Source organism: Entelurus aequoreus, linkage group LG20 (assembly GCF_033978785.1).
Source record: "Entelurus aequoreus isolate RoL-2023_Sb linkage group LG20, RoL_Eaeq_v1.1, whole genome shotgun sequence".
Taxonomy (NCBI): Eukaryota; Metazoa; Chordata; class Actinopteri; order Syngnathiformes; family Syngnathidae; genus Entelurus; species Entelurus aequoreus.
This window is the reverse complement of record NC_084750.1, coordinates 48,899,866-48,927,365: the sequence shown is the minus strand read 5'-3', so window position 1 is coordinate 48,927,365 and position 27,500 is coordinate 48,899,866. Positions and strand designations below refer to the sequence as shown.

The 27,500-nt window shown below is 37.1% G+C and overlaps 2 protein-coding genes across 2 annotated transcripts in view; both read left to right on the top strand.

The window, feature by feature from the left end:
• The window catches only part of LOC133636330 (zinc finger protein 25-like), a 1,044,419-nt gene that overhangs the window by 556,014 nt on the left and 460,905 nt on the right, over positions 1-27,500 (top strand). The gene's annotated exons all lie outside the window — the stretch shown is intronic.
• On the top strand, positions 14,159-21,047 carry LOC133636368 (E3 SUMO-protein ligase ZBED1-like). Its single transcript, XM_062030360.1, has 3 exons — positions 14,159-14,281; positions 14,364-15,665; positions 20,908-21,047. Exons 2-3 carry the CDS (start codon positions 14,621-14,623, stop codon positions 21,045-21,047), a joined length of 1,185 nt encoding a protein of 394 aa, XP_061886344.1. The 5' UTR covers positions 14,159-14,281; positions 14,364-14,620.

Here is a 27,500-nt window from a genome sequence, read left to right as displayed (position 1 = left end):
AAACACAACAACAACAACAACAACAGAGCAACATCAGCAAATACGACATGTACAAATATGATAGTAAAAGTGATAGCAAATAAGCAGTTAGTGAAATAAAAAATAATACAGAAATGACAATGAGCATTATTACACATAAAAATGGAGCAATATGAATACCAATAGAAATATCACTATTGATAATAAACAATACCAATACTTTACCTTTATTATCAACAATACAGTTGTTCAAATGCAACAATACATATACATCATGATAACTTGAGATACGAAAGAATGCAGAAAAATGGAGGGGAAGAAAGAGAAGCAACCTACATTAACCTTGTAGATTGTTATAGTAACGATAGGTAAAGCTTTGTCAGTGTGCCATGTGTTATACCCAGTTTACCCTAGGGCAACAACATTAATATATGTTTGATGAAACCTGATTATGTGCATGAGTGTATGTGTGCATATGTACTTGTATATGTACAGTATGTGTATATGTGTGCTTGTACAGTGAATGTATATGTACAGTATGTGTATATGTGTGTTTGTACAGTGAATGTATATGTACAGTATGTGTATATGTGTGTTTGTACAGTGAATGCATACCGTATTTCCTTGAATAGCCGCAGGGGCGTTAATTAATTTAAAACCTCCTGTCACACCTGCGTTTACCGGAAACCGGCGGGATGGCCGTGCATGCGGTAATTATTTTAAAACCTCTTCTCACTCCGGCGTTTACCAAAAGGAATCCATAAAATTTAGGCGTGCGCTTTGAGTGTGATGTAAGCATACCATCATGAAAAGCACATTTAATTAAAAAAAACGTTATTATGGTCTTACCTGTACTTATAAATGGAGTCCATTTGCAGCTCCTTCTGACCAAAAGCATCGATAACTTGTTTATAGAAGTCTTCATGATTTTCTTTCTTCAGTTTTAAAAGTCTCTGTTTCGATGGAGATATTCCTTTAATTATTACCTCCTGCTTCGATTGAAAGTCCAGTTTAGAAAACTGTTTTATTTTATGTATGTAATCCTCCATTTTAAAAGTTCAGGCAGAGGACAGAAAAAAAAATCTCTTGCTGCGTGTGTTCACTTCTTCTGCAGTACCGGAAGTCGCAAGAAGGATCACTAGCGCGGCAGCGCCCTCTACCACCAGGAGGCGGGAGTCATTTAATGACTTATACAGTATTTCACACACGCAGCTACGGTATATTAATAAAACATAGCTGCTTACTGTTCTCTTTAGCATACTGTACAGGTATTCAATAGCTTGGACCTTAAATCCTACTGAAAAGCTCTTTATCTTTTTTCCTTTGTGCGATTGTAAACTACTGAAAGCAGTTTCCTCCATTTTGAAAATGAGGACAGATGCGTCACTCGTGACGTAACGAATTTGACCCGGTGGAAGTTCTAGCCATATGCTAAATATTTTGCGAAACGAGTTTGACCCGGCGAAAATTACAGACATGCGATAATAAAATTAATATTTTGCGAAACGAATTTGATCCAGCTTCAATAATAAACCGGCGATAAGGCCAAGCATGCGTTAATTATTTTGAGAAACGAGTTTGACCCGGCAGTAATTCTAGACGTGCGAATACTATATTCCCTGCGCCAATTCAAGGAAATACGGTATGCTAAATATTTTGCGAAACGAGTTTGACCCGGCGAAAATTACAGACATGCGATAATAAAATTAATATTTTGCGAAACGAATTTGATCCAGCTTCAATAATAAACCGGCGATAAGGCCAAGCATGCGTTAATTATTTTGAGAAACGAGTTTGACCCGGCAGTAATTCTAGACGTGCGAATACTATATTCCCTGCGCCAATTCAAGGAAATACGGTATGTACAGTATGTGTATATGTGTGTTTGTACAGTGAATGTATATGTACAGTATGTGTATATGTGTGTTTGTACAGTGAATGCATATGTACAGTATGTGTATATGTGTGTTTGTACAGTGAATGTATATGTACAGTATGTGTATATGTGTGTTTGTACAGTGAATGTATATGTACAGTATGTGTATAAGTGTGTTTGTACAGTGAATGTATATGTACAGTATGTGTATATGTATGTTTGTACAGTGAATGTATATGTACAGTATGTGTATATGTATGTTTGTACTGTGAATGTATATGTACAGTATGTGTATATGTATGTTTGTACAGTGAATGTATATGTACAGTATGTGTATATGTGTGTGTTTGTACAGTGAATGTATATGTACAGTATGTGTATATGTATGTTTGTACAGTGAATGTATATGTACAGTATGTATATATGTGTGTTTGTACAGTGAATGTATATGTACAGTATGTGTATATGTATGTTTGTACAGTGAATATATATGTACAGTATGTGTATATGTATGTTTGTACAGTGAATGTATATGTACAGAATGTGTATATGTGTGTTTGTACAGTGAATGTATATGTACAGTATGTGTATACAGTATGTTTGTATAATGAGCGTGCGTGTGGATGTACGAACCGATGTGTCTTTGGGCAAGGCACCTGCTTTCCCTTCACTTATTAACAGTAATCATCATAGTAATAAGTACTTAAAGGTAGAAAATGACTACTGTGTACAATAAAAACAATGTAACACTTATATATACATGTTGAGAATAATACATGAATGAATGAATGAATGCTTAATTTCAAAGAATAAATAACAAAAAACGTAATAAATAACAGAATGTGTGACCATCTGAATGTAAATAAATGTTGATATTATGAAGTAAAAAGAAAATGTTATAACTAGGATTCTTAATAGGACTAGTTGTTAAAGATATTCAGCATAACAATTGAAATGGGGTTGGAGATGTCCTCTTGGAGTTTGCCACTAATCACATGGTGCCACCAGTACAACTAATCACGTGGTGCCACCAGTACAACTAATCACGTGGTGCCACCAGTACAACTAATCACGTGGTGCCACCAGTACAACTAATCACGTGGTGCCACCAGTACAACTAATCACGTGGTGCCACCAGTACAACACTTCTTCACTTGTGTTCCCCGACGTCAAATGTATGTTTCATTGACATTTTCTACTTTAATGTTATGTAGTCATTCTTCATAAAGACACGTTATGAATGTGGACATGACCAAAGTAGGCGTGTCCACAAAGAAAGAAGGAAGGGGGCGGAGCCTCTTTCATTTTGTGATGTTAAGTTCCTGTTCTATCTGTGATGAGGTGGATGGATGGAACTTCCTGTTATAAGCTGTTATACAGTATATGCCCTGAGCTCTTATTTTGAAGGCCCTAAGAGCTGAAGTGGTGACACGTTGAGTGGAGCGGAGGTTTTTATATATGCCGCTGTCACGCCAATTTTCTTCCCATTACAAAAACCTTCCTACCCCCCATTTACTTCCGGGGTCATTTCCGCTTACGTCATTTCCTCTTACGTCTTTGACAGCGATCGATAGCACTTCCTTTGACTCTTTTTAATAATACAGCGTTAACAAAACGTCTGTATTAATCGGACAAGTATTAATCTGACAAATTAACTTGAGGATATTCCTGACTGCACATTTGACTCGTGGACATACGCGGAAATTAATAACAGTGTACAATAAGTTAATTAATTATCAATCAACATGATTAAACTTTATTAAAACTAAATCTATTCGTTAAATTCAGGTTTTTTTTAGTTCTCTGTGTAAGTGAACTAAATTAAAATGACATTTATGTGCACATATGCTTAGGCTAAATGCCAAGAAAACTGAGGTCATGACCTACAATGTTCCACCAGAACATCAACCTCTGATAACAGCAGGAGGCACTGTGCTGAAAGAAGTTGAGGACTTCAAATACCTGGGCGGATGGGTCAACTCAACTGAGCAGGATTTAAAAGTGAGGAAGGCACTTGCATGGAGGGCCCTGAACGGCATGACCAGTGTATGGAGCTCCAACCTCCCCCGCCAAATCAAACTCAGCTTCTTCTACGCGACAGTTGAGTCCGTTCTCCTCTATGGCAGCGAATGCTGGACCCTGAAGCCAACCCTGGAGAGGTCTCTGGATGGTTGCTACACCAGGATGCTGCGTGCAGTGCTTAACATCAACAAGAGTGCGCACGTAACCAACAGAGTCCTCTACAGGGGAATACCAAGGGTGAGCGAGAAGATTGCTGTAAGGAGAATGAGACTAGCAGGGCACTGCCAAAGGCATCAGGAGCTGCCAGCCAGCAAATTGGTACTGTGGGAACCAACACATGGGCATCGGTCAAGAGGACGTCCCACACTAACATACGTGGACATACTCAAGAAGGATGCAGGAGCTCAGAGTACCAAGGAACTGGCCAAATGTATGGAGAATCGGGATGACTGGAAGCAACGATGGAAGGCTCGTCTGAGGACGACCTAGAGAGATGTACCTCAGTGAAGTCAGATGACCCGTGGTCAGACAAACGACAATATTTAGAATAAGAACATAATAATAAAGAAAAACCTTGGGTATTTCTTCAAGACTTTAAAATGAGGCAAAAAACTGCAATGTAAAATGATTTTTTATTGTTTACAAATGTTTTGTTCCAAACATTGCGCGAGCTGCACCTAAAGAATGGGGAACACAGATAAAGGACAAAGCGTCAATTGTAATCACAAGTGGTGGTCACCTCAGAAGTAGACACGTTATAGTGAAAATCTCTTAAACCACATCAAGGTACAAACCAATAAAGGTTATTAGATTATTATTTTTGAACCAGTTATTTTTCCCCCAGTTTACATATTTCTCCAATCATTTTTTTTATGGAGCAACATAGGTATGATACAATTTATTCACTTTTGTGTCATGGCATACCAGTACTGTATTCAGTTCATCTTTGATGATGCAGTCGATGGCCTGGACTGACTTTCTGGATACCCTAAAGCAGGGGTCACCAACGCGGTGCCCGCGGGCACCAGGTAGCCCGTAAGGACCAGATGAGTAGCCCGCTGGCCTGTTCTAAAAATAGCTCAAATAGCAGCACTTACCAGTGAGCTGCCTCTTTTTTTTAAATTTTATTTATTTACTAGCAAGCTGGTCTCGCTTTGCCTGACATTTTTAATTCTAAGAGAGACAAAACTCAAATAGAATTTGAAAATCCAAGAAAATATTTTAAAGACTTGGTCTTCACTTGTTTAAATAAATTCATTAATTTTTTTACTTTGCTTCTTATAACTTTCAGAAAGACAATTTTAGAGAAAAAATACAACCCTAAAAATGATTTTAGGATTTTTAAACACATATACCTTTTTACCTTTTAAATTCCTTCCTCTTCTTTCCTGACAATTTAAATCAATGTTCAAGTAAAAAATAATTTTTTATTGTAAAGAATAATAAATACATTTTAATTTAATTCTTCATTTTAGCTTCTTTTTTTTCGACGAAGAAGATTTGTGAAATATTTCTTCAAACTTATTATGATTAAAATTCAAAACAATTATTCTGGCAAATCTACAAAATCTGTAGAATCAAATTTAAATCTTATTTCAAAGTCTTTTGAATTTCTTTTAAAAATTTTGTTCTGGAAAATCTAGAAGAAATAATGATTTGTCTTTGTTAGAAATATAGCTTGGTCCAATTTGTTATATATTCTAACAAAGTGTAGATTGGATTTTAACCTATTTAAAATATGACATCAAAATTCTAAAATTAATCTTAATCAGGAAAAATTACTAATGATGTTCCATAAATTATTTTTTTAATTTTTTCAAAAAGATTCGAATGAGCTAGTTTTTCTCTTCTTTTTTTCGGTTGAATTTGGAATTTTAAAGAGTCGAAATTGAAGATAAACTATGTTTCAAAATTTAATTGTCATTAATTATTAATAATAACATAGAGTTGAAGGTAAATTGAGCAAATTGGCTATTTCTGGCAATTTATTTAAGTGTGTATCAAACTGGTAGCCCTTCGCATGAATCAGTACCCAAGAAGTAGCTCTTGCTTTCAAAAAGGTTGGTGACCCCTGACCTAAAGACTGGCTGAAGAATGCCCTGCAATAGGCCGCTCGCCTTGTCTGTCCAATAACAGAACCTCTGGCCAGGCCTTTGGGGAAATTGAAGAAAAACTCTTCAGATTACAGTTACTAATCCATCCATCCATCCATCCATCCATTTTCTACCGCTTGTCCCTTTTTGGGGTCACTGTAGCCTATCTCAGCTGCATTCGGGCGGAAGGCAGGGTACACCCTGGACAAGTCCCCACCTCATCACAGGCAGTTACTAATCATGATAAACAATACATCAGATATTTCAAGAAGTTGTCCTACCCTTCAATGCCAAAGCGCTCCATTAGAAGGACACACCACCAACGCCGGATTGACTGCACGTGCAGCTAGAGCAGATTTAACAATGAGAGCCTCGGTTGTGCAGCTCTAAGAAATCCTACATGTCTCTGAGCAGCTTCCTGAAGCAGCTGGAGGCAAGCATTTCCAATCTGTCATCACATTACAGCTGTAACAAAGTTATACATATCCATGGAATAAGCAGTCAAGTGAAACAAACATAACAGTTACAGTACTGACCGTGGAGTCCATGTCTCTGGACAACCCCAGAGACCAAAACTCTTCTCGGGTTAAACACACCCCGCCCTCTTTAACGATCAGTTCCATAGCTGGACGATCGCAGGCCAAAACATACTCCAGCTGTTCATGAGAACATTTTACATTACCCGACTTGAAGATAACCTTGGCCACTTCACAAAGCAATAAATGTATATATTTTTAATCATATACTGGCTCCAATGTCAACATTTTACTCAATTTGAAACCTGCTCACCAGTTGTTTCTGGTCGGGGTGCAGCTCCTTTTTCCAGGGTGATGTGGGGCCAGCATATGTATGGTCTGTGAAACAATGACACTGGACATGTGTCAATCATACAAATAGTTAGAAAGCTACATGTATGGACACATAAACACTTTTTTTCTGAAAAAGTACCTCAGTTTCCTCCTCCGATGATGAAGTCAGCACTTCAGCACCTTCTGGAAGCACAGGGGCTGAAGGGGAATCCTTTGGCCAGCCAGGGTGAGTCCCTAAATGAGAGAGGAGGCATATTATGATACAGGGGAGGGATATTAAGATCTCTGAACAAAAATGCCTGTAAACAGCATTCAGTTTGACATATTCGGGCGCAGAGGTTTCAGTGATGCATACGGGGTCATCATATGCTTGGGCTTTCCATCCAGGATCTCCAGCCTAACCATATTGTTTGGAAGAACCTCCATAACTCTGTAACATCAAGGGAATGAGTTCTGGCTTGGTCATCACCAATATGACAATTATGAAACATTTGACCAGTAACGTTGTGGTTAGAATTCAATATTGCATTCAAGCATGTGAGTACATTCAGACTGAATTACAATCCTAGAGTACAATAGTCAAAGACCACCATTTAGTTACCTCTTTCTTGAATTCAGTGCCCTGGTCAGTGAGGATAACTTCAGGCAAACCATGAGTAAAGAAAATGTCCCTCAAGGCCTGTGGGGCACCACAGAAATTATATTAGTACAACTAATAGTTACAATAGAATTGTATATATATAGAAATTATGCACTTTAGTGGCTTTTTCCCTTTCTGATTATGGCCATGGGTAAGTGAAACACCAAAATATAAAGAATACCTCCTTCACATTGGCTGCTGTCTTTTTTGGGAATGTTCTTGCTTCAACCCACTTGGTGAAATAATGGGTCAAAGTGAGACAATATCTGTTCCCCTTAGACGACTTTTTCACAGGTCCAAAGAGGTCCACACCTAGAGCATGAATTCCAGTTCTCAGTTTAGCAAATATTTGAATGTGGACTGAGTTTTTGTATAGTTGTGCGTGAAAAGGTGAGGGATGTGTGAATAAAGCCACTCACCAACCATGTACCAAGGTGATACCACCTTGACGGGCTTCAGCTCAGGTGCCTCGGTCTTTAACTTTTCAAAGCGCTGGCAGTCAGGACATGTGCGCACCTAAAAGCAGTAATAAAGTGAAACATATTGTAGATATGATTTGATTCCACAACACTTTGCGACCTACTACTAACTACTAACCTGAGTGTTTCAACTCAAAATAAAAATGAAAAGCAAATATCTTCCTTCTAGGAGCTTGCTTACCCAATCCAATGTGTCCTGTGTGATGGACCGCCAATAAAACCGGGGAGCAATCTTCGCTTGCATCCTCCGTGGTCCAAAATGGCCTGCATGGGCTTCGGTTAACACAGCCACTTTCTCCTCCTCTGTCCAAATGACCCTTCTGTTGCCATGGTACACGACCTCTTCTACACAGCACACACAATATTGTAGTGAAATGCTTTCAGCAATAATGTTGATTTAAAGTACAGACATTTAACAGTATTATATATTCATTAATATTAGTGAAATGGTTTCAACAATAATGTTGATTTAAAGTACAGACATTTAACAGTATTATATATTAATTAATATTAGTGAAATGCTTTCAACAATAATGTTGATTTAAAGTACAGACATTTAACAGTATTATATATTCATTAATATTAGTGAAATGGTTTCAACAATAATGTTGATTTAAAGTACAGACATTTAACAGTATTATATATTAATTAATATTAGTGAAATGGTTTCAACAATAATGTTGATTTAAAGTACAGACATTTAACAGTATTATATATTAATTAATATTAGTGAAATGGTTTCAACAATAATGTTGATTTAAAGTAGTACAGACATTTAACAGTATTATATATTAATTAATACTATTGAAATGGTTTCAACAATAATGTTGATTTAAAGTACAGACATTTAACAGCATTATATATTAATTAATATTATTGAAATGGTTTCAACAATAATGTTGATTTAAAGTACAGACATTTAACAGTATTATATATTCATTAATATTAGTGAAATGGTTTCAACAATAATGTTGATTTAAAGTACAGACATTTAACAGTATTATATATTCATTAATATTAGTGAAATGGTTTCAACAATAATGTTGATTTAAAGTACAGACATTTAACATTATTATATATTAATTAATATTAGTTAAATGGTTTCAACAATAATGTTGATTTAAAGTACAGACATTTAACAGTACTATATATTAATTAATACTATTGAAATGGTTTCAACAATAATGTTGATTTAAAGTACAGACATTTAACAGCATTATATATTAATTAATATTAGTGAAACGGTTTCAACAATAATGTTGATTTAAAGTACAGACATTTAACAGTATTATATATTAATTAATATTAGTGAAATGGTTTCAACAATAATGTTGATTTAAAGTAGTACAGACATTTAACAGTACTATATATTAATTAATACTATTGAAATGGTTTCAACAATAATGTTGATTTAAAGTACAGACATTTAACAGCATTATATATTAATTAATATTATTGAAATGGTTTCAACAATAATGTTGATTTAAAGTACAGACATTTAACAGTATTATATATTCATTAATATTAGTGAAATGGTTTCAACAATAATGTTGATTTAAAGTACAGACATTTAACAGTATTACATATTAATTAATATTAGTGAAATGGTTTCAACAATAATGTTGATTTAAAGTACAGACATTTAACATTATTATATATTAATTAATATTAGTTAAATGGTTTCAACAATAATGTTGATTTAAAGTACAGACATTTAACAGTACTATATATTAATTAATACTATTGAAATGGTTTCAACAATAATGTTGATTTAAAGTACAGACATTTAACAGCATTATATATTAATTAATATTAGTGAAACGGTTTCAACAATAATGTTGATTTAAAGTACAGACATTTAACAGTATTATATATTCATTAATATTAGTGAAATGGTTTCAACAATAATGTTGATTTAAAGTACAGACATTTAACATTATTATATATTAATTAATATTAGTGAAACGGTTTCAACAATAATGTTGATTTAAAGTACAGACATTTAACAGTATTATATATTCATTAATATTTTTTGCACGTTACCACGAAGACAGAAGTTCGCAGCACTCCGCTTGAAATGTTGCGAAGCCTGCTGGTGTTTGACATAAGTCCCCTGGGACAGATAAAGACGAATATCATTCAGTGACACCACCATTTTCAGGAGATTTGGATTTATCGATTCTATCGATCGCTGTCAATGACGTAAGAGGAAATGACTATATTATAAAAATAAAAAAACCCAGCAACGGGCAGTAAGAGGAAATGACGTACGTAAGAGGAAATGACGTGAGCGGAAATTACCCCGGAAGTAAATTGGGGCTAGGAAGGTTTTTGTAATGGGAAGACAATCGGCGTGACACCGCCTTTACTGTATAAAAGTACACAATAACAAACACGGAGGCTCCAATTTTACACGAGGATCACTTTATTTTATTTCTTTCAAAAACCTCCGCTCCACTCAACGTGTCACCACTTCCGCTCTTAGGGCCTTCAAAATAAGAGCTCAAGTCATATACTGTATAACCGCTTACAACAGGAACTTAAAGGCCTACTGAAATGATTTTTTTTTATTTAAACGGGGATAGCAGATCTATTCTATGTGTCATACTTGATCATTTCGCGATATTGCCATATTTTTGCTGAAAGGATTTAGTATAGAACAACGACGATAAAGATTGCAACTTTTGGTATCTGATAAAAAAAAGGCTTGCACCTACCGGAAGTAGCGTGACGTAGTCAGTTGAACATATACGCAAAGTTCCCTATTGTTTACAATGATGGCCGCATGAAGTGAGAGAGATTCGGACCGAGAAAGCGACAATTTCCCCATTAATTTGAGCGAGGATGAAAGATTTGTGGATGAGTAAAGTGCAAGTGAAGGACTAGTGGGGAGTTGAAGCTATTCAGATAGGGAAGATGCTGTGAGAGCCGGGGGTGACCTGATATTCAGCTGTGAATGACTACAACAGTAAATAAACACAAGACATATATATACTCTATTAGCCACAACACAACCAGGCTTATACTTAATATGCCACAAATTAATCCTGCATAAAAACACCTGCATGTTTGTTATGCTAGCTCCTAGCTCCTCTGCTAGCTCCTAGCTCCATAGAACACGCCAATACAATTCAAACACCTGATCAACACACACAATCACTCAGCCCAAAAGACCGTTCACCTAACCCAAGGTTCATAAAGCTTATATATTTTTGAAAAGTTACGTACGTGACGCGCACATACGGTCAAGCTATCAAATGTTTAGCAGCCAAGGCTGCATACTCACGGTACCTGATATTCAGCTGGGAATGACTACAACAGTAAATAAACACAAGACATATATATACTCTATTAGCCACAACACAACCAGGCTTATATTTAATATGCCACAAATTAATCCTGCATAAAAACACCTGCGTGTTTGTTATGCTAGCTCCTAGCTCCTATGCTAGCTCCTAGCTCCATAGAACACGCCAATACAATTCAAACACCTGATCAACACACACAATCACTCAGCCCAAAAGACCGTTCACCTAACCCAAGGTTCATAAAGCTTATATATTTTTAAAAAGTTACGTACATACGCAAAAAAAGTTGCGCACATACGGTCAAGCGATCAAATGTTTAGAAGCCAAAGCTGCATACTCACAGTAGCACGTCTGCGTCTTTGTCATCCAAATCAAAGTAATCCTGGTAAGAGTCTGTGTTGTCCCAGTTCTCTACAGGCGTCTGTGTATCGAAGTCAAAAGTCCTCCTGGTTAGAGTCTCTGTTATCCGAGTTCTTCCATCTTGACTGCATCTTTCGGGAATGTAAACAAAGAAGCGCCGGCTGTGTACTGTTGTTGCTGACTACGTTCGAAAAATACGTCCATTTCGCACCGACAACTTTCTTCTTTGCTTGCTCAGCTTCCTTCTCCATAATGCAATGAACATGATTGCAACAGATTCACGAACACAGATGTCCAGAATACTGTGGAATTATGAAATGAAAACAGAGCTTTTTCGTATTGGCTTCAATGTGGAAGGCATACCCGTGTTCCCCGGTCTACGTCACGCGCATACGGCATCCTCAGAGGCGTTTCAAACCGGAAGTTTAGCGGCAAATTTAAAATGTCACTTTATAAGTTAACCCGGCCGTATTGGCATGTGTTGCAATGTTAAGATTTCATCATTGATATATAAACTATCAGACTGCGTGGTCGCTAGTAGTGGCTTTCAGTAGGCCTTTAACATCACAAAGAGGCAAGCCCATAAAAATAGGTTACATTATTTTGTAGTTTTATACAGTATAGGCGACATATATAAACCCTCTGTTACTTTTTGTTGTTGTTGTTGTTGTTGTTGTGTGTGTGAGGCTCTGTATATTTGGGTTAGGGTTAATATGTTTTTTTTTGTTTGAACTGCCTGTGTTGTTTTTGCACTTATCCTGTTATTGTGTTGAAACGAGGACGTTTGTTTTTGTAGGAGGGGAGGTATGTAACCTATTTTTACGGGCTTGCCTCTTTGTGATGTTAAGTTCCTGTTATAAGTTATACATGTTATATATGTGCAATCTACTAATACAAGTTTCAATCAATCAATAAGATGTTTTACAGTATATGCCTTGAGGTCTTATTTTGAAGGCCATAAAAGCGGAAGTGGTGACACGTTACGTGGAGCGGAGGTTTTTGAAAGAAGGAAATAAAGTGGTCCTCGTGTAAAACTGGAGCCTCCGTGTTTGTTATTTGTACTTTTATACAGTATAGTCGACATATATAAACCCTCGGTTACAATAACAAACACGGAGGCTCCAGTTTTACACGAGGACCACTTTTTTAAAAAAAAATTTAGTAAACCTTTATTTATAAATGTCAACATTAACAAACAGTTGAAAATAATAATCAAAGTAAATACAAAAAACAGTACAAAGCAGCGTCAGGGGGTTGTAAATTCAAAGTAACTAAAATAGAATACTTTATTTAGAACGTTTCCCTGCTTGCATCACGCAAATGACGTCAATGTTCGGTCCTCGAGAGCCATATAGCACACCGTGATTGGTAGATTCCACACAACGCTGTCAAGCTAATTCATATAAAACTCGCACTAACATTACACTTTCATATTAAGGTGAGGGCTGCAAAATAACATCTCGCGGGCCACGTGTCTGAGACCCCTGGTCTAATATATATATATATATAGATGTGTCTGAGACCCCTGGTCTAATATATATATATATATAGATATGTCTGAGACCCCTGGTCTAATATATATATATAGATGTGTCTGAGACCCCTGGTCTAATATATATATATATATATATAGATGTGTCTGAGACCCCTGGTCTAATATATATATATATAGATGTGTCTGAGACCCCTGGTCTAATATATATATATATATATATAGATGTGTCTGAGACCCCTGGTCTAATATATATATATATATAGATATGTCTGAGACCCCTGGTCTAATATATATATATATATATATGTGTCAGGAGTGCTACTGACACTTTGGTTATGTTTGCTTTTCCTGTGTTTGAAATCGCTTCCTGTCTTAGTGCTTTTGTTTTGTTACTGTTTCCTGTTAGCTCTCGGTCTTTGACGGCACCTTGACTACCTGCTCCGTGTCCTGCATGTGAGCACACCTGTAGCTCGTTTAATTAGTTCTATTTAGTTCCACCCGAGTTCCCACTTCAGTCCTTCATCATGATTGTTTTGTGACGGATGTGGATCGGACGGGTTTTGTTCGCAGTGAGTAATACTTTGCTCTAGTGATGGGTCCGGCAACACAGATGCATCGGCGCATGCGTCAAGCTCATAGAGCGATACCCTGTGTCGGTGCGCGTATCGCTTTTAGAAAGTCACGTGACCGAACACGAGCTGTTTTGGTCACGTGACCGCTCATGAGCTGTTCTTGTCACGTGACTGCTCATGAGCTGTTCCGGACACGTGACCAATACGCGAACTGTATCGCACTGACGCGTGCGCGCCAAACTGTGTTTATAAGGAAGCGGCGCATCTGTCAACGAGATCCACCTGGCAACAGAATCGGCGCACTTCTCTTGTTGGCCATTTATCATTTGTCGTCGATCATGGAGCAGCCTCAGGGAAAAAGAAAAAATTCCGCTGTGTGGGACTATTTTGATCAAATACCGGATGATAAGGTATTGGTGTTTATTTCCTTCTCGTTTCATCCTCTTCTCTCAAAGTTTCCACTTGATCTATTAGAATTCAAAATCTCTTGAAAATGATTCTTAGTTTACTATTCATATTTTCTGCAGGTTAAATGTCGCATTTGTTCGACAGAATTGTCGTACATCAACAAATCCACCTCCTCAATGCTGAGGCATCATAGGGCCAGGCATGAAAATGAAGTTCCAGAGACACCCAGGATAAACTCAGGTATACAGCCATTCTACAACTTACTCAGTTTATTTTTTGAGAATTAATTCCCTTCTTCTTTATCTCATTTTTAACCATCAAGCTACCAGGAAGCAGATGCTGGATGAGGCTCTGCTGAACTTCATTGTGAAGGACTGCCAGCCCCTCAGCATTGTGGAGAGTGAAGGGTTCAGGGAACTGGTGCAGGTCCTTGAGCCATCATATGTTTTGCCTACCAGAAAAGTTTGTGTGGAAATGATCTAAAGTTGTAGTTGATACATCCAATTTATTTAATATTTAAATTAAATACGTTGAGTTGCTTTTGGTTTGACTTGGTGTTATTTTCAGACCATCAAAAAAATGCTGGTGACAAAATATGAGGAGGAACGGGAAGGAGTGAAATTGGAAGTACAGCAAGCTGTGGCAGTGAGTAGAACAGCTGACATGTGGACATCTGTAAACATGGAGGCTTACTTGGCTCTTACCTGTCACTACATAAATGATCATTTGCAGTTGTGTACATCTGTGTTGGGTGTGCAATACTTTCCACAAAGTCACACTGCTGACAATTTGGCCCAGGTCAAAAGGGACATGATGGCAGACTGGGCCATAACTAATAAAGTAAAGTGTTTTGTGACCGACGCAGCACCAAACATGATTGCATCCACTAGACAGCTCCAAATTCGACACTCAATTTGCATTGCACATAGTCTTAATTTATTAGTTAGAAAATCATGTGACCAGATCCCCACACTTGCATCCATCAGACACAAAGCTAGGCACATTGTCACATACTTCAGATGGAGCACTACAGCTAAGGAAAAGCTTGCTCAAGTGCAGCAACAGATGGGACGGCCAACCCTGAAAGTCATCAATGAGGTGGCAACACGCTGGAACAGCACATATGAAATGCTGTCAAGGCTACATGATGAGAAGGAGTCAGTGTGGGTATCTCTGGCCTCTCTAAAAACAGATTTGACTCCACTTACAGCTGATGAGTTTAACATCGTAGGAGAAACACTTATTGTGCTTGCTCCTTTCCATCAAGCCACAGTGGAGTTGTCTGAGGAGAGGCGAGTGTCAGGGTCAAAGGTCATCCCGATGATGAAAATGCTGTACCTTGCACTAGAGCATAGTGCTTCAACCTTGCAAACACAGGCAGCCAAACACCTCCATGAACATTTGAAGCGTCGAGTCACAGACACTGCTTCCAACCTGGAGTCATTAAGTGTGTTGACCCTAGCAACACTTCTTGACCCCAGATATAAATCACTCGGGTTCCGCAGTTCTTTTAAATTAAATGACGCCATCGTTCGCCTACGCTCCGAATGTGCGTCTGTCATGGGACACACAAATGAGCCCCTGCCAGGACCATCTGCAGAACAGCTGTCTGCACCCAATTCAGGCATTTATTCAGCATTATTTCTTTGTTGTTGTTTGAAATCACGTAATAAAATGCATATTTTTTGTTTTTAAGATAACCTTTGGAAACATCTGGATATGGGAGTGGGAAGGCAGACAAAAAACTCTACTGTAGATGCCATACAAGAGGTCCAACGGTACCTGGCAGAGGGAAATGTAGCTAGGTCCCAGGACCCATTAAAATACTGGGACCAACAGAAAACCACCTTCCCAAACCTCTTCCAGCTATCACTTCATTTCCTCTGCACTCCCGCCTCCTCTGTGCCCTGTGAGCGGGTCTTTTCTACAGCTGGAGAAATTATAACCAAAAAGAGAAATCGTTTAAAATTTAATACTTTGGAAAAACTGTTTTTTTTGAATAAAAATATGTAAAAAAAAAAAAAAATCCCAGTCCACAAGCATCATCATTTACAACACATTCTCTTAGATTTCCATGTTCTGATACAGTGGTTCTCAAATGGGGGTACGCGTACCCCTGGGGGTACTTGAAGGTATGCCAAGGGGTACGTGAGATTTTTTCAGTAGGTTGGAGTTCAAATCCCAGCCGAGTCATACCAAAGACTATAAAAATGGGACCCATAACCTCCCTGCTTGGCACTCAGCAACAAAGGGTTGGAGTTGGGGGTTAAATCACCAAAATGATTCCCGGGCGCGGCGCCGCTGCTGCCCACTGCTCCCCAAGGGGATGGGACAAATGCAGAGGACAAATTTCACCACATGTAGTGTGTGTGTGACAATCATTGGTACTTTAATCTTAATCTTAATCTTTTAAAATATTCTAAAAATAGCAACAATTCAAAAATCATTTATAAATATATTTATTGAATAATACTTCAACAAAATATGAATGTAAGTTCATAAACTGAACATCAAATCAAGTAGGCTATTCCATTCATTACAATGCAACAATGCAATATTCAGTGTTGACAGCTAAAAAATTTTGTGGACATGTCCCATTGATGTTAAAGATTTATTTTTTTGTGAAGAAATGTTTAGAATTAAGTTCATGAATCCAGTTGGATCTCTATTACAATCCCCAAAGAGGGCACTTTAAGTTGATGATTACTTCTATGTGTAGAAATCTTTATTTATAATTGAATCACTTGTTTATTTTTTAACAAGTTTTTAGTTATTTGTATATATTTTTTTCCAAATAGTTCAAGAAAGACCACTACAAATGAACAATTATTTGCACTGTTATACAATTTACTAAATCAGAAACTGATGACATAGTGCTGTATTTTACTTCTTTATCTCTTTTTTTCAACCAAAAATGCTTGAATTAAAAAAATGTTCACAGGGGGTACATCACTGAAAAAAGGTTGAGAACCACTGTTCTGATACATGTTCACATTATTTATTGACTAACAGCATTCCATGATTAATATCAATAAATTAATATTAATAATAAATGACAGAAAAATAAGCACACGTATGACTGAGGAGTCATAGTGTAACTTTGTGTGGTGTTTGAGTTGTCCGACTTTTTGTGTGGCCTTAAACGCTTAGTTGTTGACGAACACCGTTAGGGCCGCTTGTTGTCACTGTCACTCAAAGTTGCATTTCAAAATTACACAGAATAAATCTGTTTAATTTGTTTAGAATTCAGATGGGTTTGATTTGGTGCGCGGCATATATTGGCTGTGTGCGCAGAGGACGCTTGAGCACTGCGCAATTGCGCAGGCGCGCACCTTCGAGGGAACGTGGCTCACAGGGCACAGAGGAGGCGTCAGTGCGATACAGTTCGCGTATCGGTCACGTGACCAAAGCAGCTCATGATCGGTCACGTGACCAAAGCAGCTCATGATCGGTCACGTGACTTTCTAAAAGCGGTACGCGCACCGACACAGGGTTTCGCTCTATGAGCTGCTCGACGCATGCGCCGATGCATCTGTGTTGCGGGACCCATCACTACTGTTATTAGAGAAGGTTACAGGAAAGACGGCGTGGCGAAGTCGGTAGAGTGGCCGTGCCAGCAATCGGAGGGTTGCTGGTTACTGGGGTACAATCCCCACCTTCTACCATCCTAGTCACGATACATATGTTCACATTATTTATTGACTGTATCTAAAACAGATAAAAACATATTTTTATTTAAATGAAGATATGAAATAATCCTAAATGAAATACAATGACTTGGTTTATATTATTGTATATACTAGGTCATAAAATCAGTGTCAGTTGAGTCGGTCCATAGGTTGGCTGTAGGGATTTTTAATGTCCAGCAGATGTCAGTATTTAGTGACACAGTATCGACACAGTATCAATACGGTTTTGCAATGTGTCGAAACGCTTCATGAGGCCTCATCGACCCATCACTACTTTGCTCTTTTTCACTTGCTTTCTACTGTTTGTGTTGATGCTTTGTATCGTGTGCTTTTCAATTGTGTGCGTTGCTGGCATCCATCTTGTGCTTTAAATGGTGTGCTTTGCTGGCTTCTATTGTGTTTGTGTTGCTGTGACACTTTGACCCGCACAGCACATGCACATGTTAGGAACACTACATGAACAAACACACATTGATTGATTGAAAAGACGCTTTTTATTCACAGTGAGTAATACTTTGGTCTTTTCACTTGCATTCTACTGATGCTTTCTATCGTGTGCTTTCTATTGATTGATTGACTGAAACTTTTATTAGTAGATTGCACAGTGAAGTACATATTCCGTACAATTGACCACTAAATGGTAACACCCCAATAAGTTTTTACACTTGTTTAAGTCGGGGTCCACGTTAATCAATTCATGGTACAAATATACTGTATACTATCATCACACAAGTTAATCATCAGAGTATACATTGCATTATTTACATTGTTTACAATTCGGGGTGTGGGATGAGGAGGGTTTGGTGGATATCAGCACTTCAGTCATCAACAATTGCATCATCAGAGAAATGGACATTGAAAGAGTGTAGGTGTGACTTGGTAGGATATGTACAGCGAGCAGAGAACATAGTGAGTTCACATAGCATAACAACAAGTATATACACAGTAAATTCCATAGTGTCAAATCAACACTTAAAGAGTTAAATTGAACACTATCCCTGAGTCTATATGGTCCTAACCTGAGCTGGTGTTAAATTTACTCTTTCCGTAGTGTCACATTTATAGAGTTAAATGAACACTAAATAGTCGAAAATTGTAACACTGTAGAGTGTTGTTCAACTTATTTTTTAACTGATTAGTGTAAATATTACTCTTGAGTAGTGTTGATAACTTACTCTTCTGTGGTGATAAATGTACACCAAGTTAAATGTATTTGCTCATTAACACGGCTTTGGTTTTAAAACAACTCTGATAAGGTTTGATAATACACTAATATGTTGATTATTCACTCCCTTGCATTGAAGAAAATATTTAGTAAATAGTAAAAATGTTTTAAACATTGCAGTGTTTATAAAACCTCACACTATTTCTGAAAAAAAAAAATGTTGCTCATTCTACTTGATTTACTCTCGTGCAGTGTCAAATTAAGTCTCATCAACTTTGTCTTGTAAATAGCAAGTGAGTGCAAAACACAGTATTACAATATCATACGTTTAATGACCTTTATTTCTTTGTCAGGCAGAACAATCAACTTTAGGGAGAGAATACAGAAAGGGTGACATTAGGTCTGTGTCATGTCTGTGTTCATGTTTTTGTTTGGCCATGTGCTGTTTTGTTTTTTGGACACTTCCTTAGTTCCTGGTTTCACTTCCTGGTTTTGTTTTGTTTCCATGGTTACTCATTAGTTTCACCTGTTCCACGTTTGGACTCACACACACCTGTCTCACGTTTTCACATTGTCATGTCACGCACCTGTTCACAGTTAGTCACGCACCTGTTTTCACTTATCATGTCACTATATAGGCTTTTCTGTTTCTGTTGTTCGTCCTGGCGACATCATACATTCATGCCATGTTCACAGTTCCTTGTCACGTAAGTTTTTGTTTAATGTTCATAGTCTAGTTTTCTACTTCCGCCATTGTGCGCGCCTTTTGTTTTCTAATCAAGTTTTTTACCTCCGCTGTGAGCGCCTTTTGTTTGTACCTTTTGTTTGAGTTTATAGTAATAATTAAACTATGTCTTTACCTGCACGCCACGTCCGTTCCAATTCTTTTGCACCACGGGAGAGCAAACCACGCCAAAGACCGAGTCTTGACAGTCTGCATGAAATGGCAATATGGGACAACATACAATGTGGAACATGATGTTCCATACACCATTTGAACATCAAATGGTTTGGAGTAAGGCAGTTTCTTTATGTCCAAAACCTTAACAACTTTGTGTGGATGCAGCCTGACCTTATAGGCATGGTAATGCTCCTCAAAACACAGTTTCCATCAGTTTCCCACAGAGCAATACATCATCATCTTTGACAATAATAGTTTTTATCTTACAAAACACAGTACCAATAAGTGCTCATATGACTATTCTATTCAATACATTTTTCCAGAATAATATAGGATTACCTCCAAATGATGATCGTCTTTCTTTAGCACTGCATCTCTGAATAGTTTTAATTCTCCAGTACTACTGTTGCTATCATAAAAATGTTCCTTTGAGAGAATTGCAAAAATAGGCACTATTAGTCACAACATACTCTGGGACGACTCAAAATAAAAACTATAACAACAATTAAGAGTGTATAACTCACATAGCCATTCTTGGAAAATGGGTCTCTGAGGTTGGGGAACAAGTTCACAATTCCTTGTGCATACATTTCCTTCACCTGTCTAGATGGAGATGTACTTAAAAAAAAATCACATTCAAGTTTATTTGTCATACACACGTTTTATAAGATGTAGTGAAATGTTTATTATTTAATTTAGATTTAAAATGACTCTGAAACCTAAATAAGAACACATGTGCCAATCAAAACCAATAAACAACTTACCCATTCTTCTCTGTCATCTCAGCTGCCAGTATATTCACCAATTTTCTTCTGCTCTCATCTGTCAAGGACTTAGTTCGGTTGTATTCATTTATTATATATTCTCCACCTGATTTCTTGGTAAGAATGGATTTCACCAGCTGAAATAAAAACATCAAACAGTTGAATAAATCTATATTTAGTACAATACAATGTTAAAATCTGGACATAACTTAAACATAGCCCTCATACGATGCAATTTAAGATCATTGTTTGAAGCATTGTAATCCTTGTTGAATAGAAAGCATTAGTGCCTGTATGAAGTCTTACTTGCATAGCTTCAGAGTCCAGCCTCTGACGCTTTCTGGTAGGAGTGTCTTCAAGGATGATTGTGTCGGAGTCCCATGAACAAACGGATGATTGGGACTTTGGAGAGGTTACCATGGAGATAGATTCTAACCACCATTGCAAAAAGGAAAAAGAAGACATGTTGGACACAATTTGCTCATAAACCCACACCTAATCTAATGGAGAATATCGGTTTGCTTTGAAAAAAAAAAGTTACTTAGCTTGATTATAAATAAAGATTGACCTCTTCTCACTATTGGAATAAAAATTTTTAATATAGCTTACAAATTTAAAGCGGTAACAAACCTGTTTCGTATTTGATGGTTAGAACCCCAGTGGATGGATCCTTCACAATTTCCTCAAAAACATCATCATCTATCTCAGTCCCTGAACTGTCAACAACTTTGACACCTTCTGTTACAGCTGGGACACCCAATTTGGCAAATGCTAGGAAACGGGAAAAAAGCAGAAACCGACAGGTCATTTGATATATTTTTAAAATGAGTTTCAAATCAGATATTTTGAAGCGAAACATACAGCCAAAGTTGAAAGGCCCAGTCAAAACAAATACTGTATACACAAATATAAGAAAAATGATCATTAGAAAAACCTAATGACTTGGTACTCCTATAAATAATTTCAAATAGGGCTACCAAAAAAAAAGGGGCAACAAATGTGAAATTGCACACTCAATTCAAAAAACAAATAAAATGAAGCATGATTTATGATACCTGTAATCTTATCTGCATATCTTCACGCTGGTAAGCTAACAGGTGATTGTTTAGTAACTTCACCATTAACAATGTAGAAGCAGATGTTTTAGGGATATTTTATGTGTGTTTTAAGTCATTTTCTGAGTATTTTGTGTTTTTTAAGACATGTTTGATTGATTGAGACTTTTATTAGTAGGTTGCACAGTGAAGTACATATTCCGTACAATTGACCACTAAATGGTAACACCCGAATAAGTTTTTCAACTTGTTTAAGTCGGGGTCCACTTAAATTGATTCATGATACAGATATATACTATCATATATACTATCATCATAATACAGTCATCACACAAGATAATCACATTGAATTATTTACATTATTTACAATCAGGAGTGTGGAGGGGGGGTGGGGTGGGGGGGGGGTGGGATATGGACATCAAGTAGTGGACATAGAGAGAGAGAGAGATCAGAAGGCATAAGAAAAAGAATCTGCATTTGATTGTTTACATTTGATTATTAGCAATCCGGGGAGGGTGTTAGTTTAGGGTTGTAGCTGCCTGGAGGTGAACTTTTATAGCGGTTTTGAAGGAGGATAGAGATGCCCTTTCTTTTATACCTGTTGGGAGCGCATTCCACATTGATGTGGCATAGAAAGAGAATGAGTTAAGACCTTTGTTAGTTCGGAATCTGGGTTTAACGTGGTTAGTGGAGCACCCCCTGGTGTTGTGGTTATGGCACATTTCATGGGTTTTTGTAGTGTTGTGTGTTTTGTGGGGTATTTTATGTGTTTCAAGTCATTTTCTGAGTATATTGTGTGTTTTTAAGTCATGTTGTGGGTTTTTTAAGTCATGTGTGTTTTTGAGGTATGTATGTGCGTTTTAAGTCATTTTCTGATTTTTGTGAGTATGTTGTGTGTTTTGGGGTTATTTTGTAGTATACCGTGTGTTTTTTAAGTCATTTTGTGTGTTTTTTGAGTATTTTGTGTGTTTTAGTGATATTGTATGTGTGTTTTAAGTCTTTTTATGGGTTTTTGTAGTATTCCGTGTGTTAAGTCATTTTGTGTGTTTTTGAGTATTTTGGGGATATTGTATGTGTGTTTTAAGTCTTTTTATGGGTTTTGTTGTATTGTGTGTTTTTTAAGTAATTTTATGGGTTTTTGTAGTATTCTGTGTGTTTTTTAAGTCATTTTATGGGTTTGTGTTGCATTTTGTGAGTGTTTGAAGCCATTTTGTGTTATAACATAGAAATACGGAGTGTTATATGGATTTTTGGAGAGTCCATCTTCCTATGCCGAATTCTTCCGGGATAAGATTTCATGCGCAATTAGAATATTGTCATTTAGAAATGTTGCTTTTATTTTGCAAAAAATCTGTAATGGAAACCCAGTTACAGACACTAAATTTGGAATTCAAACCTATCATTTGAGTTATAATATAAACTTTGTGCTTACCATTAGTTATAAAGTGAGAGCAGTTTTCTATAACTAAATTCAACTGAATTTTAATTTAATTGATATATATATATATATATATATATATATATATATATATATATATATATATATATATATATATATATATATATATATATATATATATATATATATATATATATCAATTAAATTAAAATTCAGTTGAATTTTTTGTCAATAAGTGAGTAAAATATAAGTTTTCCAGGTTTATACAGTATATAATTATGTACAATTTACATATTAAATATTCTATTTCACATAATGTTTGAAATTGTCCCACAGCCCGCGCAAAAACGAAGTCTGAGGTGGCTAACATTTAAAGGCCTACTGAAATGAATTTTTTTTATTTAAACGGGGATAGCAGATCTATTCTATGTGTCATACTTGATCATTTCGCGATATTGCCATATTTTTGCTGAAAGGATTTAGTATAGAACAACGACGATAAAGATTGCAACTTTTGGTATCTGATAAAAAAAAAGGCTTGCCCCTACCGGAAGTAGCGTGACGTAGTCAGTTGAACATATACGCAAAGTTCCCTATTGTTTACAATGATGGCCGCATGAAGTGAGAGAGATTCGGACCGAGAAAGCGACAATTTCCCCATTAATTTGAGCGAGGATGAAAGATTTGTGGATGAGTAAAGTGCAAGTGAAGGACTAGTGGGGAGTTGAAGCTATTCAGATAGGGAAGATGCTGTGAGAGCCGGGGGTGACCTGATATTCATCTGGGAATGACTACAACAGTAAATAAACACAAGACATATATATACTCTATTAGCCACAACACAACCAGGCTTATACTTAATATGCCACAAATTAATCCTGCATAAAAACACCTGCGTGTTTGTTATGCTAGCTCCTAGCTCCTCTGCTAGCTCCTAGCTCCATAGAACACGCCAATACAATTCAAACACCTGATCAACACACACAATCACTCAGCCCAAAAGACCGTTCACCTAACCCAAGGTTCATAAAGCTTATATATTTTTAAAAAGTTACGTACGTGACGCACACGTACGGTACGGTACATGTTATGCTAGCTCCTAGCTCCTATGCTAGCTCCTAGCTCCATAGAACACGCCAATACAATTCAAACACCTGATCAACACACACAATCACTCAGCCCAAAAGACCGTTCACCTAACCCAAGGTTCATAAAGCTTATATATTTAAAAAAAGTTACGTACATACGCAAAAAAAAGTTGTGCACATACGGTCAAGCGATCAAATGTTTAGAAGCCAAAGCTGCATACTCACAGTAGCACGTCTGCGTCTTTGTCATCCAAATCAAAGTAATCCTGGTAAGAGTCTGTGTTGTCCCAGTTCTCTACAGGTGTCTGTGTATCGAAGTCAAAAGTCCTCCTGGTTAGAGTCTCTGTTGTCCGAGTTCTTCCATCTTGACTGCATCTTTCGGGAATGTAAACAAAGAAGCGCCGGCTGTGTACTGTTGTTGCTGACTACTTTCGAAAATTACGTCCATTTCGCACCGACAACTTTCTTCTTTGCTTGCTCAGCTTCCTTCTCCATAATGCAATGAACATGATTGCAACAGATTCACGAACACTGATGTCCAGAATACTGTGGAATTATGAAATGAAAACAGAGCTTTTTCGTATTGGCTTCAATGTGGAAGGCATACCCGTGTTCGCCGGTCTACGTCACGCGCATACGTCATCCTCAGAGGCGTTTCGAACCGGAAGTTTAGCGGCAAATTTAAAATGTCACTTTATAAGTTAACCCGGCCATATTGGCATGTGTTGCAATGTTAAGATTTCATCATTGATATATAAACTATCAGACTGCGTGGTCGCTAGTAGTGGCTTTCAGTAGGCCTTTAAGCTAGCATTCACTGGGTGACATTAGCCCTTTTAGAATACCATTTTTTTTAAGATACAAAACCGTACACAAATAACTTCATTACATATTGAGCAACAATATAAAGTAAATTCTCACATGATGCTACAAATGACAAATAATTGATTTAGTAAGAGAGGAGAAGCAACTTACCACAGTCCTTAAACATTCAGAAAATGGCTTCCAGAAAATTCTTCAGGGTGTGGACACGAAGAGGGGCTGGAGGGCGGGGCTAATCAGAGTACCTCTAACACTGTCTCGTTTAACCACGGAAATCAACACCAACACTGGGGGGCGTTTTACTCCAGCTGTTGTTGTAATAACTCTGATAGATGTAATGCATGTTAACACTGCATATTTAACACTGGGGATTTTACTGTGTACATTTGATTAACATTTGGTTATTTACAATCCGTGGAGGTGGAAGGGGGAGGATGTTAGTCAAGGGTTGCTTCTATCGTGTGCTTAGCTGCTTTAATTAGGCTGACCATATTGTGAAATCCCAAAAAGAGGACACATATATGCGTGCCAAGGCTGGGACTAGGTGAGAATTTGTCAATGATACTCTAACTTGCTTTATAAATACGTTTGTAGTAATTTTCAAAATGGGGTCCCACAGTACATTTTTGGGGTCCCAATTTTTATGTAAGCGTTTTGGAAAAAAAAAACACGTATGCATTATTCTGTTATATCTCACATTCTATATTGTGTTTTGGATAAAGGTTGTCATAAATGTTACTTCAATAAAAAGAAAACAAATGTGTATGCATATGTAAATGTATTCAGTTATAAACATTCATTCACTTTCTTCTTTCCTTCATGGATCTAAACTTTACCACTGCTGGCAGTTTTTTCTATGTTAAGTTGTAGGTGTATTTATTTCAGTATAAAAGTGTAAAAAGTGTTTTGCTTCGGTGATGAAATGATGATAATGGTGTGCCAGGGCATACACACATTTTATATTTAACGCTTAAACCTCTGGAGTCTACATCAACTTCAGATCTATCCCTCATTTCTAAATGATATTTTTTATAATGTTTTTTAGTTTGTTTTCTACCGTTCTTTGTCAAACCAAACTGTTTTTAATTGCAAACACACAAAATATGCAAAATCTTCCGCCAAAAATAATTTTCAAAGTGGAATATTTGATGTGAAGTAATCAGAACCTTGGATAGGTCAATAATTAATAACATTGATTTTGATTCAATATTATGTTTTGAGCAATGACTGTTTGAAAGAAAAAAAACAGCTTTGTTTTAATTAGTCAACATTGCAACTTTTTGTAAATTACATTTCACCTTTAAGATTTAATTTCACTTTTATGTTTTTGTTTATTTTAATAGTATTTGTAGAATTAGCTGTGGGCTGCAAATGGCATCCGGGGCACACTTTTGACACCCCTGCTATAGAGAATTAAAAAAATAAATCTGATAAATCTACGGATAAAAAGCAGAGCCTGGGTCCGAGTGTTTGATACAGGTGAACCATATTTGCCAAGCCTCTTGAATTTTCCGGGAGACTCCCGAATTTTAGTGCCTCTCCCGGAACAACCATTCTCACCATTTCCAGCCGGGCCTGAGTGAGGACAGCCTGTCGTCACGTCCGCTTTTCGTGCCGGCCCAGTCACGTTATAACTTCTACGGCTTTTGGAGCTCAGTGCGCCAACGGCAAGAAGGACACTATTATATATGTCTCTGTTATCCATAGGTTTATCTATAACCCATAAATGGGCAGGCACGGAGTAATTTCTCAGCGTGTTTATTCCAGCAGGCACGTTAATACACTGACACAATATCCGGATTTCCATCATGCATTGCTTCAAAACTACGGCAAGTAGTAATGTCCAAACAAAGGCTGACAGAGAATTGAACGAGGATGGACAATTCAACCCTAAACTCACTCCTTTCCTGCAAATTAAATTTCACCTATGCTACTTCAAAGGCTGTGCTACTGGCTTCAAATACAACAATGAGTAGAGGAGTGTTGTGTGTGTGTATATGTGTGTACAGTATATTTAAGAAATACTTGAATTTGCACTGAAATTCAAGTATTTCTATAAGAAATACTTGAATTTGCACTGAAATTCAAGTATTTCTTACATATATTTTAACCTACTAACCTAACCTAACCTACTCAGTGGCCTAGTGGTTAGAGTGTCCGCCCTGAGATGGGTAGGTTGTGAGTTCAAACCCCGGCCGAGTCATACCAAAGACTATAAAAATGGGAGCCATTACCTCCCTGCTTGGCACTCAGCATCAAGGGTTGGAATTGGGGGTTAAATCACCTTAAATGATTCCCGGGCGCGGCACCGCTGCTGCCCACTGCTCCCCTCACCTCCCAGGGGGTGAACAAGGGGATGGGTCAAATGCAGAGGACAAATTTCACCACACCTAGTGTGTGTGTGACAATCATTGGTACTTTAACTTTAACTTTTAACTTTAATATTTATATATTTAAGAAATACTTGAATTTGCACTGAAATTCAAATATTTCTTATATATATTTATATATATAAGAAATACTTGAATTTGCACTGAAATTCAAGTGTTTATTTTATTTATATATTTACACAAAAG

Bases quoted from the DNA above. Each gene is read 5' to 3' on its own strand.
- LOC133636368 (XM_062030360.1), top strand. From the start codon at position 14,621: ATGCTGGTGACAAAATATGAGGAGGAACGGGAAGGAGTGAAATTGGAA. The intron at 15,666-20,907 runs GCATTTATTCAG...GCTTTCTGGTAG, and splicing joins GCTGTCTGCACCCAATTCAG to GAGTGTCTTCAAGGATGATT.